General features: G+C 38.0%; 2 protein-coding genes across 2 annotated transcripts in view; one reads left to right on the top strand and one right to left on the bottom strand.

Annotated features, from left to right (window-relative positions):
* Nucleotides 1-9,117, bottom strand: part of UBR7 (ubiquitin protein ligase E3 component n-recognin 7) — a 30,901-nt gene extending 21,784 nt beyond the window's left edge. The window contains exons 1-6 of the mRNA XM_074289659.1: nt 8,872-9,117; nt 5,204-5,337; nt 5,057-5,117; nt 3,588-3,683; nt 1,896-1,949; nt 1,587-1,692 (exon numbers count right to left, since the gene is read on the bottom strand). Coding sequence (XP_074145760.1) covers nt 1,587-1,692; nt 1,896-1,949; nt 3,588-3,683; nt 5,057-5,117; nt 5,204-5,337; nt 8,872-9,021 — 601 coding nt within the window. The 5' untranslated portion in view covers nt 9,022-9,117. The remainder of the gene's footprint in view (nt 1-1,586; nt 1,693-1,895; nt 1,950-3,587; nt 3,684-5,056; nt 5,118-5,203; nt 5,338-8,871) is intronic.
* A 161-nt stretch (nt 9,118-9,278) lies between these two features.
* GON7 (GON7 subunit of KEOPS complex) lies at nt 9,279-12,646 on the top strand. The gene is given in 3 exon segments (XM_074289667.1): nt 9,279-9,590; nt 12,320-12,427; nt 12,430-12,646. Coding segments are annotated over 3 exon segments (342 nt in total). The 5' UTR covers nt 9,279-9,385; the 3' UTR covers nt 12,459-12,646.
* Nucleotides 12,647-12,989: the final 343 nt, after the last annotated feature.

Genomic DNA, 12,989 nt, shown 5'->3' with positions numbered 1-12,989 from the left:
TTCATAAAGATGTATTGACTGAGGACACTGAGAAATTAAATTATTTTGTCATGGTCACACAGATAATGTGTTTTAGAGGTGGGTTTTGAATTCAGATAGTGACAAAGATATTGGACTTGGAATTAAGACATTGGAGTTCAAATGTGACTTCAGAGACTTAGTTAATATGACCCTAGGTAAGTCACCTCTTTCTGCCTGCTTTCTTACCTGCAAAATGAGGATAATAATTTATTTCATAGGATTATTATAAAATCAAATTGAGATAATGCAGTGAAAATGCTTTGCAAACTTAAAAGCACAATATAATTATTAAAAATAACATCCTCTATCAGGAAAAAATAAAGGAGATGCTACTATAATGGATGTTATTAAGAGGGGTAAGGACTGAAAAAGAAAAGAACTGACTTCTTAAATTTCTATCACATTTTTCCATTACTCTAGCTTACCCTCATTACTTGTTAGATGTCAAGCATGCAAAAAGACCTCTCACAGCTTAGGAACAGAGCAAAATTCACAGGAAGTTCAAAACTTGGAGCAGGCCAAGGCCCTGGATATCTGATAACCTTGACACCCAACAGAGGGTTCTCCAAGGTTTAAGGTAAGGAGGAATTTTAGGGATATGAGATTTCATTCCTTTACCCATGGGTCCCATATGTAGAAAAAAAGAATGGCATTTAAAGTTGGAAACGTTCTATTTCAGTCTTTTTTCTGCTAAAAGCATAGCTACAGATGATTAGACATTATTTAATTCAACTCTCTCATTTTATAGATGAGGAAACCAAGGCCTAGTGGACAGAGTGATTTGGTGCCTAAGATGCTATAGGTGAAGTATGCAGGCTAGAGCAGACTCCAGGTTTCCTGATTCTAAGTTCAGTACTTCTCCCACTGGGTCATACTGAGCGTCTTCCATGGGACTGAGTCCTGTGGCTGGAATAGAGAATCTAGCTAGGAAAGTAGTAGAAGTGGATAATCTTAGAGAAGGCTAAACAATATGGACTTTACTCCTCAGGCACTACAGGTTTATAAGCAAGAGAGTGTCATCCTAAAAGGATGAAAATGGCCCTGTAGTGTCATCTTAAAAGATAGTTGAGACTGGTGACAGTGAAACTAGGCAGGAACTGACTTTAGGAAACCTGGCCTACATCAATAAAAGCCTGTGGTGATGGTGGCAACGATCTGAAACGATGCTTAATGTGAAAGAAGAAATTACTGTACTCATGAATAATAAAAATAATAATAAACATATTTATTATTAGATATATTATAAATAAATAAAATTAAAAATAAAATAAATAAAAAATAATAAATGAATAATAAATAATAAAATAATAAAAAAATCTCCAGCTTTCAACAAAGTCTTCTCTGATGTCAATTAAGTTGATAATCTAAATGACGCTGCTAACTCTATGTTCTTCTTCAATATCCATTTTCCAAAGGGACACAAATCAAATTTTATAGGTTTTTTTCCCTCTACTCTCCACAACACCTAGCAGTGAGGAGCCTGTTACAGTGCACTTAAATGATAGCGTGATTGGCAGGCTGTTTCAGTTATCATTAATAGTCTAGAAATACAGTAATAAAGTTACCTGCTAACTGCGCAGCATAAGCCCACAAAAAGGAACAGCGTTTCATGCAAGCTTGGCATACCATCTCTTGGAAATCCCCACTCTCAGGAGGAATTGCACCCAGATGCTGTCAATTTATAAAATAGAATGTTCCAATGACCTCCAATTTTTCAACAAATACATTTTTAAGCTACTAAAGTAGTGTATTGATAATATTCAAAGTATATAGCAACTTTTAGTAATGTATACCATAAAACAAAAAATAATAATTAAAAAAAAATCTCACAAGTTTTATATTAGTTTCAAAAAAATGAAAGAAACATTCCTCACCCTTCCATGGAACCAATCTTCACAAACTACACATTGGATCATCTCATCTGGAATCTAGCACAAAAAGCCAATGTTGTGATAAATAAAGATATCCAAGACACACCAATAGTTCTTATGCACAAAATTTTAAGTCATTTTGTCCTCAGTGTTAATTGGTTGAGAACTCTTCATGAAGCCTCTAACTGCATACCGTGCAGTAAGATTTCAAATGTGTATTTTAATTTAAATATTAAATGAAAAAATAAATGAGAGAAATAATGAAGCTTGGTAATAAACAGTATAAGGCATCATGAAAATGAATTGGAAAATCAATGTTGAAATCACAATCTTGATAATAAAGGAAGCAAAGGTATATAATATAGGAGACAATCAGGAAAAAAATCAGACCTTAGGAGTCAAATAACCTGAATTCAAATAGTTCCTCAGCAAAGCACTAGTTGTGTGACCATAGGAAAACAAGTCATTAAACTTTGTAATGCTTTTGGTAACTCCCTAAGAATATAAGCTGATCTACAGCAGCAACGAGATCTCAAGCTGGAACTCTCTACACAACCCCTTTTAAGCCAAAAGGACAGCAGTAAATGTAATAACAGAATTATTGAATACAGAGAGGTATCCATTTTTTAAATGTCTTTATTATTTTTATCTATATAATATTCTATATATACTATTCTTTCATATAATATTGTATATTTTTATGTTTACATGTATATTACATACTTGTCCTTTTATTTTTAAATTTCTTTAAAAACTGGCTTTTTTTTTTTCTTTTTTCTTCTTCATTTTCCCCTTTCTCTTTATTGGTTCACTTATGGCTTCTGTCCCATTTTCTTTAAACCCACATAAACACTAAGTTTTTAATCTACACACACACATACCAGATTGATTCATAGCTGTTTTCAATTTATTCTTCCATAATTCAATTTAGCCCAAAGGTAATTAGAAGGAATAGAAAAAAGACTATTTATTCAGAGGAAGACTGGAAAACAACTAAGGAAGGGGGTACAGGAAAGATATGGGCAATGGAAGATTGTTACACTTGAGCCCCCTTGTGGTCTTAAAGAAAACCAAATTATAAACTTAAATTCCCATTTCCTTCACTTTAGGGGCAAAAAGGGACAAAGCTCAAGGAAAAAAAAACAATGAATTTAGGATAACAAAATCTGTATGACCTGAGAAAACGGCCCTTTCCTCTCTGGCTAAGTTTCCTATAGGGTCCCTTTCAACTCAAAGATAGAAAAATTTGTTAGGGCTTTAAAATGATCAATTTGATCGTTTTACATTTGAAAAAACTCCCAGAGAGCTGAAATGACTTTCCAACATTACATAACCAATTCTGGAACAGCTGAGAACAGGACCTAGCTATCATAAGCCTACTGTTTACAACATACCTGGTGGGCAGTGGGCTGTTTCATTCTTAAGACAAAAGCCCATTGGGGGCAGCTAAGTGATATAGTAGACAGAGCACTAGCCCTGAAGTCAGAAGGACCTAAATTCAAATGTGGTCTCAGACACATAACACTTCCTGATTGTGTGACCCCTGGGCAAGTCACTTAACCTCAATTGCCTCAGAAAAATAAAAAAGAAAAAGAAAAAGAAAAAAGCCTACTCAGGAGGAAGTTCAATCCTTACCATGCATTTCCATAACCCTCAGGTGACATGGACTCTTGTCTTGACCCTTAATTTTCTTACCTCATCTTCAGGATCGGGATAAGGTCTCTTGCAAATGCAATATAGTCCAAAAAAGTTGTCATTATATTTATTGCCTGAATTTAATTTTCCTTTTTCCTAAAAGTAAGATAATACTAGTTTCAATGTACAATATGATCTTAACTTTTAAATAACTGCAAAAAAAAAAAAAAAAAAAAAAAAAAAAAAAAAAAAAAAAAAGAATATATGCCAAAATTATCTTGGCATTACCAAAATTTCTGCCCAAAAGAAAATCTGTCCTTTCAGACAGTTGCAAACAGAGCTACTAAACCAGACATAAGTATTTCATGGGCTGCATTATTTATTGACTTGGAAAACCACATATTAACATTATTTATGTTTTACAGTATTGTTATTTGTTTTTAAAAAATTTCCCAATTATATTTTAATGTGTTTGGAGACATGCTTGGAAGAGTGTGGGGTCATGGACTAGGTGTTAAAAACATCTGTTCTAAGACATTTTCAAACCAGAAAAGTTCGGCCCTTCAAAGAGAAGCTTTTATCTAAGAGGTTAAAAAAAAAACTTTCTTCTTACTTTTTCTTAATATTAGTGATATATCCTGGCTTCTCAGTAAGATGGAGCTAATATTTATTATAATTAATTACCAACCTCTTACTGCAAACAAATGGGATCATCCTGAACTAAAAAGGGGAGACAGAAACCTGGTGGAATTTCCTATCTCATCTAATGCCCAGTCAGAACTGATCAAGGCTCTCAAAATGGCAAGATAATAGTCCTATTTCTTCAAATTAACTTCCCTTTTTCAAAGAACAGGAAGGGAGATAGCCCCAAGCCTGTAGTAATCAAATCATGATTAAATAATTTGTCAACTAAAAAAACTTAACTTCTACAGACTGAAACCCTGTCCACCTTTAATAGTTTCATGAACTCCTATATTTAGAACAACCTATGGTAAAGAGTGTCTCGAAAAAAAAATTAGACTGATTCTCAGATGATAGACATGAGGGATCACTGTTAGGTCCATATCTAAAGTCTTTGCAGCTTGTAATTTACTGGTGTAACATTCAAGATCGAGTTACCCTTCATACCATCTATTATAGAACAGGACTTTATTACAGGATTAGCCAATAAAATATTGAAAAGTACTAAAAAATTCCTTGTCTACATTCACTTTGATACTATTTGTTCAAATTTTATAATACCACATTTTTCTCAGGAAAGATTCATAGCATAAATTAAACAAATTCACTTTGATATGCAACATTTTTAGTAAGATATTATGAGTAGTAATTTTTTAACTCCTTTAATTTTGTTCTAAACTGTAGTACTTAAATGACTTTATCACTCAGCCTTGCAAACAAATAATAAAGAGATTAAATTCTAATGCAGATAAGGTTAATTTTCAAGGGAAATAAAAAAACCAATAATTTTTTTTTCTGGCATCTAATCTTATGATATTATTTATTAGGTGATTGAAAAATTTACTTACAGGAAGTAATTTGCATTCCAGATTTTTAAACTTGCTATTTCCACAATCACATCGAAAATTTCTGAAACAAAGGAAAAGGATAAGTTCAATTTATTTTAAAAATTTAATAATCAATGAAGATATTTTTATATTCTCTAACAACTGTACCTTTTTGTATATAGCTCAAATAATTTATGACTTCCATGGCATTCATAACTGCATGCTAAACAAATTCCTGCTGGTTCTTCTCCTTCTGGGGTGCATGTGCTGCATGCATATAATGCTTGTCTTTTTACAGAGCCCTATAAAATGTACAGAGGAAGAAGAAAATCAAGAAGATAAATTCATTCAAAAAGAGTACAGCTGGCACCAAGCACTCTGTAATCTAAATAATAAATGAAATTTGATTCAAACCTCATAGAGATCTGTAGTTAAAAGTCTTCCTAATCTAACTTACAAGCCTATTTTTTAAAAATCATAAAAGTACCATAAAATGGAGAAAGCACATACCAGTAATGGAAAGAGCACAAACTCTGGAGCAAGAGGATCAGAGTTCAAATCTTGCCTCTGATAATGACCACCTATGTGACCCTGGACATCACATCTTACCTTCCTTGGCTTCACTTTCCTCATCTACAAAATGAAAGGCTTAGTCTAATTGGCTTCTGAAGGTCTCTTCAACTTTAGATCTATGATCATATGATCTCCCTATATGTATCATGCAGGGTACAATTTACATTGAGGCCCCAGCCTACCTTTCTAACCATATGGTCTACACTCTTTCTGCTTTCACTGGAATCTAACCTTTTACTGCTTTTAGATATGCTTTACAATGATCAGCTTTTGTACCTTTAGAGTCATGTCATAGATCATTATTGATTGCTTCCCATTTAGATTGCTTCCTCTCTCAGCCATCACAATTCTATTCATTCTTCAAAGTCTACTTCAAATCCTGCTCTGTAAACTTTCCCCTGATCCCTTCAAACTGAAATTCTCTCTTCACACTTAATCTGTTTATGCTTATTTTGCACTTACCAATTATTGCCTTATACTACCAGTCATTTGCCTCAATTCAACCCCCAACTTCAAAAATCCATGATGAAAAAGAACCATGCTTTAAACATGTTTGCATAAAGTCAATGTTCAATAGTTATTTTATTAACCAAACAAAAAACAAGCTGGTGTGGTCAACTAAGGTTTTGTCAAAAAATATTTCCTCCAACCTTTCTTAAAACTCTAAAATGAATTAGGAAACAGCTTTGCCTTAATATTAATTGCAATTTGTGATAGATACCTGAATATTTGATGACTGAGAATCGTTTAGTACCTCATTATCATAACTGCATATCAAGTATGATTATAAAGGATTATAGGAATAGATGTGAATGATGTAGAGGTTGTGTAGAATTTGAATTTATTCCCAGACATTATCTTGAAATACACTTTTTGTATTAAGATACTGAAACTACTTACTTTATAAGACATATCTTTCATAAAAATGGAAAACAGCAAAATAAATTTAGCAAAGTGTTAATTGCATTCTGATTAATCAACATTTTATAATGTTGGCATTTGTGAGAATATGAAAATAATTAATGATGATATTTTCATCTAGATCTACTTATTCAAATCTGAAAGACAATTTACTTAATGGAAGAATAAGGCCTTCTCCCCTTCCTCCACCACCCAGGAAATAACAAGACAAACAGGTTTTTGCCTACTCACCTGCTGCTAATCAAGATTTTTTAAAAATCACCTTTGAGGTATTTAGATACAGCCCTAGGCGTCCTATTTTCATAAAATGATATCAGGTAATACTCATTAAGATCAAAGACTGAAGTATATATCCTCGAAATTAAAAAGAAAGTACTGCTTCCAAGTGAACTTGATAGTAAGAATTATTTAATTCTGCAAGTTGCTTATACATTTCTCAATGGTTGCTGTATTATGATCTCAGTCCCCATCAAATAATACCTTCAAGTCCCTTTCTTTTCACACTCCACTAAGCTTTCCTGTCCTTTACCTATTTTCATTCCTCTTGTTAATGTCTTCACTCCATTTCTAGGGCTCCTGGAAGATTAAGGGTAATCCCTTTAACCTTTTTGCACAGTTGTCCAATGCCAAATGTACTCTGCAAATCTGCTTTTTTTTTTTTGGGGGGGGGGGGGGCTAATTTATCTATTCTCCTGTTTCCTATCTAGTACTTAGAGGAGACAGAACTTCTACAAATGATTCACTTTTACAAACATAACATCACATCTATAAAACTAGAGAGAGGATGCCCAAAAACCTCACATCGCAGAGAAATCCCAACTCTATAGTTGGTTTTTGCTTGCCCAGAACTTACTATCCATTCTTGTTCCCTGTAGGAGAGGGAAATGGGATGGGGGCAGAGGAGGAGAGGGAAGAGGAAAGGAAAAGAGGAAGGAGTGGGATTTTAGCAAAGTGACACCAGGAATAAGAAATATCGGAACCCAGGATCCCAGCTAAGGTGAGGAAGACTAAAGGCTAGAAGGTCCTAAGGGAAGGATGATTTTGGGGAAAAGGCAGTGGAGAAGATAATGTTGAGGGGCTGAAGTGGGGGCAACCTACCGATGAAAGGAATGGAATAGATAAAACATAAATAGAAGGTGCCTTGGGAAGGGAATAGAAGTAGTGAGGAATGACCGGGGGAAAAATAAATTGGGGGATCCAGAAAAGGAATGAGGCCACACTGACAAGAATGGTAAAGAGGACCAAAAATGAGGAAACCCCGTGCATTTTCACTGGTTTTGGATGCTCTCCCTTCAAGTCTTAAGAATTCAAGCTAAAATAATCACCTTTTGCAAGCAGCTTTTCCTGATCCCCTTAATCCTAGTGTCTTCCCTGGAAATTATTTACACTTTATTCGGTACATGGTAGTTAACAAATTGTTGTCTCCGGTCAACAAGCATTTATTAAGTGCCCACTTTGCTCCAGGCACTGTGCTCAGCGGCAAAGGCCTGTCTTTGCCTATCTTTGGCTCAGAAGGGCAAAAGCAACCTGGTGGTGTAACGTCCTCGGGGGAAGGACCGAGGCGTTTTTTGTCTTTCCTTCGTACCGCGCCTGCAACACCGGGGCTTAGTAACTGCTTGATGTGAAGGAAAAAGGATATTTGAAAAAAAGATCCTGGAAGGCAGAAAAGCCTCTACAAGAGAAAGAAGGGCGGTCTTGCACAGGAATGAGAGGATTTCTAAGTGGAAACGAGGAAAGTTGTTAAGGATGGAGACAGAGTCAGATGGAAAGGAAAGTTGGGGATGTAGGTTGGAACCAGGAAAAAAGACTGAGAAGGGGGACTGGTGCGAATGAGAAGTTAGGTTAGGAACGGGAGTAGGCTGGGGACTAGGGAAACCTGGGGAACGGGAGGTTCGGGTTGGGAACGAGACACATTGGGAAGGGCGGGGCAAGATGGCAAAGGGGGGTCGAGCTGGGAATTAGGAAACCCCGGACACCAAAGTGGGAGGAGAATTTTGAAGGGGGAAGAGCAGGTCAAGCGCGGGGACAGGGACGCCCAAAAGGAGAAGTGAACTGGCAAAGAATGGGGGGGGGGGAATCTCCGCAGAGAGAACGGGCCGGGAAGAGAGGGATGCTCGGGGCAGAGAACGAGCCGAGAACAGGCGCGAGGAGGGGGGCGTGCAGGGGAGGATCCAGAATGATCTCAGGAAATTTTGGAAGGGAGAACAGGCCGGGGGCCTGAAGCAGTCCAAATTCAGTCTGCGGAACGATCAAGAGGGCGGAAGGCGGAGGGCTGGCGGACTTGTGTGGGAGGGGGTCGAGAGCTCCACAATTTCTGCCCCTGCCCCCCCCCCCCCGCCCACCTGCGAGTAGGAGCACTTCTCGGAGTCGCTGCCGCCCAGCACCGCACAGGCCTCGTTCTCCAGTTCTTCATCCTCCTCTAATACATCCACCAACGACACCACCGGCTCCTGTTCGGCTGGCCGACCCCCGCTTCGCTCGGCTCCCGCCATACTCAACTGTCAGCCGGCAGGCCCGGGGCTCAGCATCGGGGGCGGCGGGAAAACTGCGCGCGAGGGGTGTACCCGGAGGTGACGGAACCCCGCCCCTTCGCTTCCTGAAACCAATCAGAGTCAGGAGGAGAAGGCGGGGAGCTGCGGAGGAGAACGGAGGCGCCGATTGCGGAAGCGGAAGCCCAGGGAAGGCGGGAGACACGAAATGCGCAGGCTTCTTTTTTTGTTGTTGTTATTGCTTATCCCCGCCCCTTTCCCTCCCCTCTCCCGAACCATTCCCCACTCCCCTCCCCCTAGCGGCTGTGGCAGTGATTGCTTCCGTTTCCGGGTCGCTCCGGTGGCGGGTAGTTGAAGAACTGTCGTCATGGAGCTGCTCGGAGAGTTTGTAGGACGAGACGGGCAGCAGCAACAGATCCGAATAACTTGCGAGGGGCCGAGTGAGTCTGGTCGCTTCCAGGGACTGCTTTCTGGATTGGCGCAGATGAGGGAGCGGGTAACCGAGCTCCTCAGTACCGTGGAAGGAAAGGATGAGCAGGACGCGGCTGGAGGCTCCGCCTCAGTCTCGGAGGGTGAGCTAGATGACGGCCGCTGCGGCTCTGTTGTCCTGACAACGGCGGGGGCGCTTTGTGCAAGCGGGAGGGGGTGGGGGAAGAGGAGGAGATGGTTGACGGGGAGGTGGAGAAGGCCGGGCTGAGGCCGGACTGTGCACGCTCCAGAAGGGCTCATGTTGACCTCTGTTGACGGGGTGTGGTAACTGCGTGAGGAGAGAAGGGTGAACTTAAAATTCGGACTCAAAAATGTTGGAGGGCCTTTAATTCTTGAACTCTCCGCTCTCCCTGTACTCAGTGTTGTATTTGTATTTAATCGGACTTATTTTGACTTTTTAGGCCTTTATGTCCATTCTTTGGGGGAGATGATAATTGAAAAAAATGTAATTGCAAACATGTAGAATATATTAAGACTTCCTCAAAAAGCTTAAAAAAGGACAACCTTGGAAGTCCAAAGTGCAAATATCCCCATTAAAAAAAAAACACAAAACAACAACAAACAAACAAAAAAAACATGAGAAAGCCAAGATGTAGAAAGCAAAAAGGCACGAAGCTCATAGGTGGCGAGGGGACTCAAATGTTGTTCCTCTGACACCAAATCCTTTGCTCTTTCCACTATACAAAGTAGATATTATTTATTGAATAGCTTCAATGATGGCACAGTGTAGTACTTGTGAGCATTTATTATGGTGAAATGTATACATAAAGTGTCTATTATAGCATAGTAAGGTTCTTAGAGCATCTAAATACTCCCCCATGCAAAACTGATTTACTGAGCATCTACAGAGTAAAGTGTGCCATACTTAGAACTCTACCATGATGAAGTATAGATGCTCCAAGCACGAAAGTGTATTTTAGTAGATGCTCAATAAAGCAACCTTATATGAGGGGAAGAGTAATTATTGGGAAGAGACCTTCAGAGTTATCCAGCCTTGCCCTCCCCCCACCTTTTTTTTTCTGAGGCAATTGGGGTTTAGTGACTTGCACAGGGTCACACAGCTTAGAAAGTGTTAAGTGTCTGAGGTTAAATTTGGACTCAGGTCCTCCTGACTTCAGGGCTGGTGCACCTAGCTGCCCCCTTGCCCTTAATTTTACTAGCTAAGAAAGTGATCTAGAGAACAGAAATGACTTGTCTAAATAGAATTTAAGATTCAGATCCAGGGTTCTGACTCTAAATCCAGGTTTGTTTTTTTTCCAATATGCCACTAAAATACTTAATTTTTTTTTTAATCTTCAGGAGCCTGAACATATCACTTTATCCCTGACCTTGACCTGGAAGTCCCTACCCCACCTCCCCAGGGGCTGGGAGATGAGGTTAACATTCTTTCCAGATCCTCCTACTACGTATACCCCTTATCCTTCTTGCTGCTTATGTCACAAGACACTTAAACCTTAGCTCCTTAGGAGAAGTTAATATTTATGAAGTTATTAGTCCTGTGTACTCTAGCTAAGCTGTGGCCTTTGCCCTACTTTGAACTCTTCTTACTATACACCTAGTTCCATCCAATTTTACTAGTTTTAACAGGTTTCTGGAGCTCCTCTGCTCTAGACTACTTTCAACCCCAAACTTCTGATTTTCCTCCACTATGGGAACATAGCTATTGTTTCTCATGCTCATTGTCTGGTCATTTTATTTGCCAGCTGCCAATAGTACTTATTATTTACTCAGAGGCTGGTACTTGGTTTAGAATGACTACCTCAGACATTTTTCTATTTTGCCCTGCGTAAGTCATTTAACCTCTCTTAATTTCAGTTTTCTTATATGTAAAATGGAGATAATTGATAGCATCTCTTTTTCACATGCATTTTTGTGAGGATGCTTATAGAATAAGATGTAGCCAAATAAATTCTTATTTTCATATTTAGATAGATAAGTTTTTATTTCATTTAGATATTTTGAGTAGTAAGATGAATTGAAGTTTCCTTTCATTAGACAAGCCTCTCATCCCTTTTGACTTCAATTTAAGTTTGTTGAAATATAGATCATAAAGTTTTATAATCCTAGTATCTCAAAAATATTTAGTAATAATATTACTGTTAGGGCAAGTCTGTGACACATTAGATGAAGTATCTGACCAGGAGCCAGGAAGACTCATCTTCCAGAGTTCAAATCTTGCCTCAGACACTTGCTAGTTGTATGACCCAAATTGGACAAGGCACCTTGTTTGCCTTAGTTTCTTCATTTGTGAACTGGCAAAGCATTCCAGTATTTGCCAAGATAACCACAAACAGGATCATGAAGAGTTGGACACTATTGAAAACTAATCAACAATAGTACTGCAGGCTGGTATGGTCTTGTGGTACATTTAGACTTTAGATTTAGTTTCCATCCTTATATAAACCAGTTAGTTTGGCTCATGAACCGGGTGGGCAGTAGCTATGGTTCATAGCTTCAAACACTATTCCTAACTTCTTGAAATAGTATAAAATCAGTAGGGGAAGGAATCTCTACCAACAACAGGTTATTAGTGTAATATTTATATAGAATAGTAATATTTAAAGTTCAGGAATAGAATTATACATTGCTGAATTATTTACCTCAAATTTAAAAGATGTGCATTTAATGCCTCAGAAGTAATTTGGTGTGTGTTTGTGTTTTACCCCAGAAGTAAAATATTTATATTATAGTAGTTATAAAATGTTTTATAACTTTGAAAGTGCTTGTATATGTCTCTTTTGGTCTCATTAAGAATCTTTTTAGCTATCCTTTAAGAATACTGTCATACAATAAATATTTGTTATTTTAAAAGGTGAAGACGATGAGGCTGAAGATGAAGAAAGTAACACTCATGACAAAATTTACTCATCTGGACCACCTGCAAAACGGATAAAATCCATACAGTTTGACAGTAATCTTGAAGTAGTTGTGGAGCAAAAAACTCTGGCTAAATCTTGATTAAAAGTATTTGATATATATTGACATTATACAAAATTTGTATTTTAGTAGAAATGCATCTGTTTTTACCTTCTTGGCTACTCTGTCAAAAGAAAATGTTTCTTCTGTTGTCAACCCCAAAAAATATGACCATTGTTTGGAAATAAAAACAGTCCTTGTGGGTGAGGATATTATTCAATCAGCAAGCATTTAAAGTTCTTGCCCTCAAGGAGTTTACATCCTTTCAAGGAGATAGAAGATGGACTCCTATATAGAAGTACAAGATATCGCTGCATCTGGCATTAGAAGGAACTTCAGAGACTATCTGAGCCAACTTCTTCATTTTACAGATCTGAGACTTAGAAGAATTAAGAGACTTACTTGGCTAGGTCATACCTATAGGGTTTGAATCCCGCTCTAACAATTGGGGATATAAGGAAAGGCCTCTTAAAGAAGGTGGCCTTTAAGATGTACCTTAAAGGTGAGCTAAACAGTCAAGAGTGGGAGCTGAGAAAGGAGAGTCTGTGCAAAGAGAAAGATGATGA

The sequence above is a fragment of the Sminthopsis crassicaudata genome, chromosome 2 (genome assembly GCF_048593235.1).
Source record: "Sminthopsis crassicaudata isolate SCR6 chromosome 2, ASM4859323v1, whole genome shotgun sequence".
NCBI lineage: Eukaryota > Metazoa > Chordata > Mammalia > Dasyuromorphia > Dasyuridae > Sminthopsis > Sminthopsis crassicaudata.
Note: the sequence above shows the minus strand (reverse complement) of the source record. Positions and strands in the feature narration are given on the sequence as shown.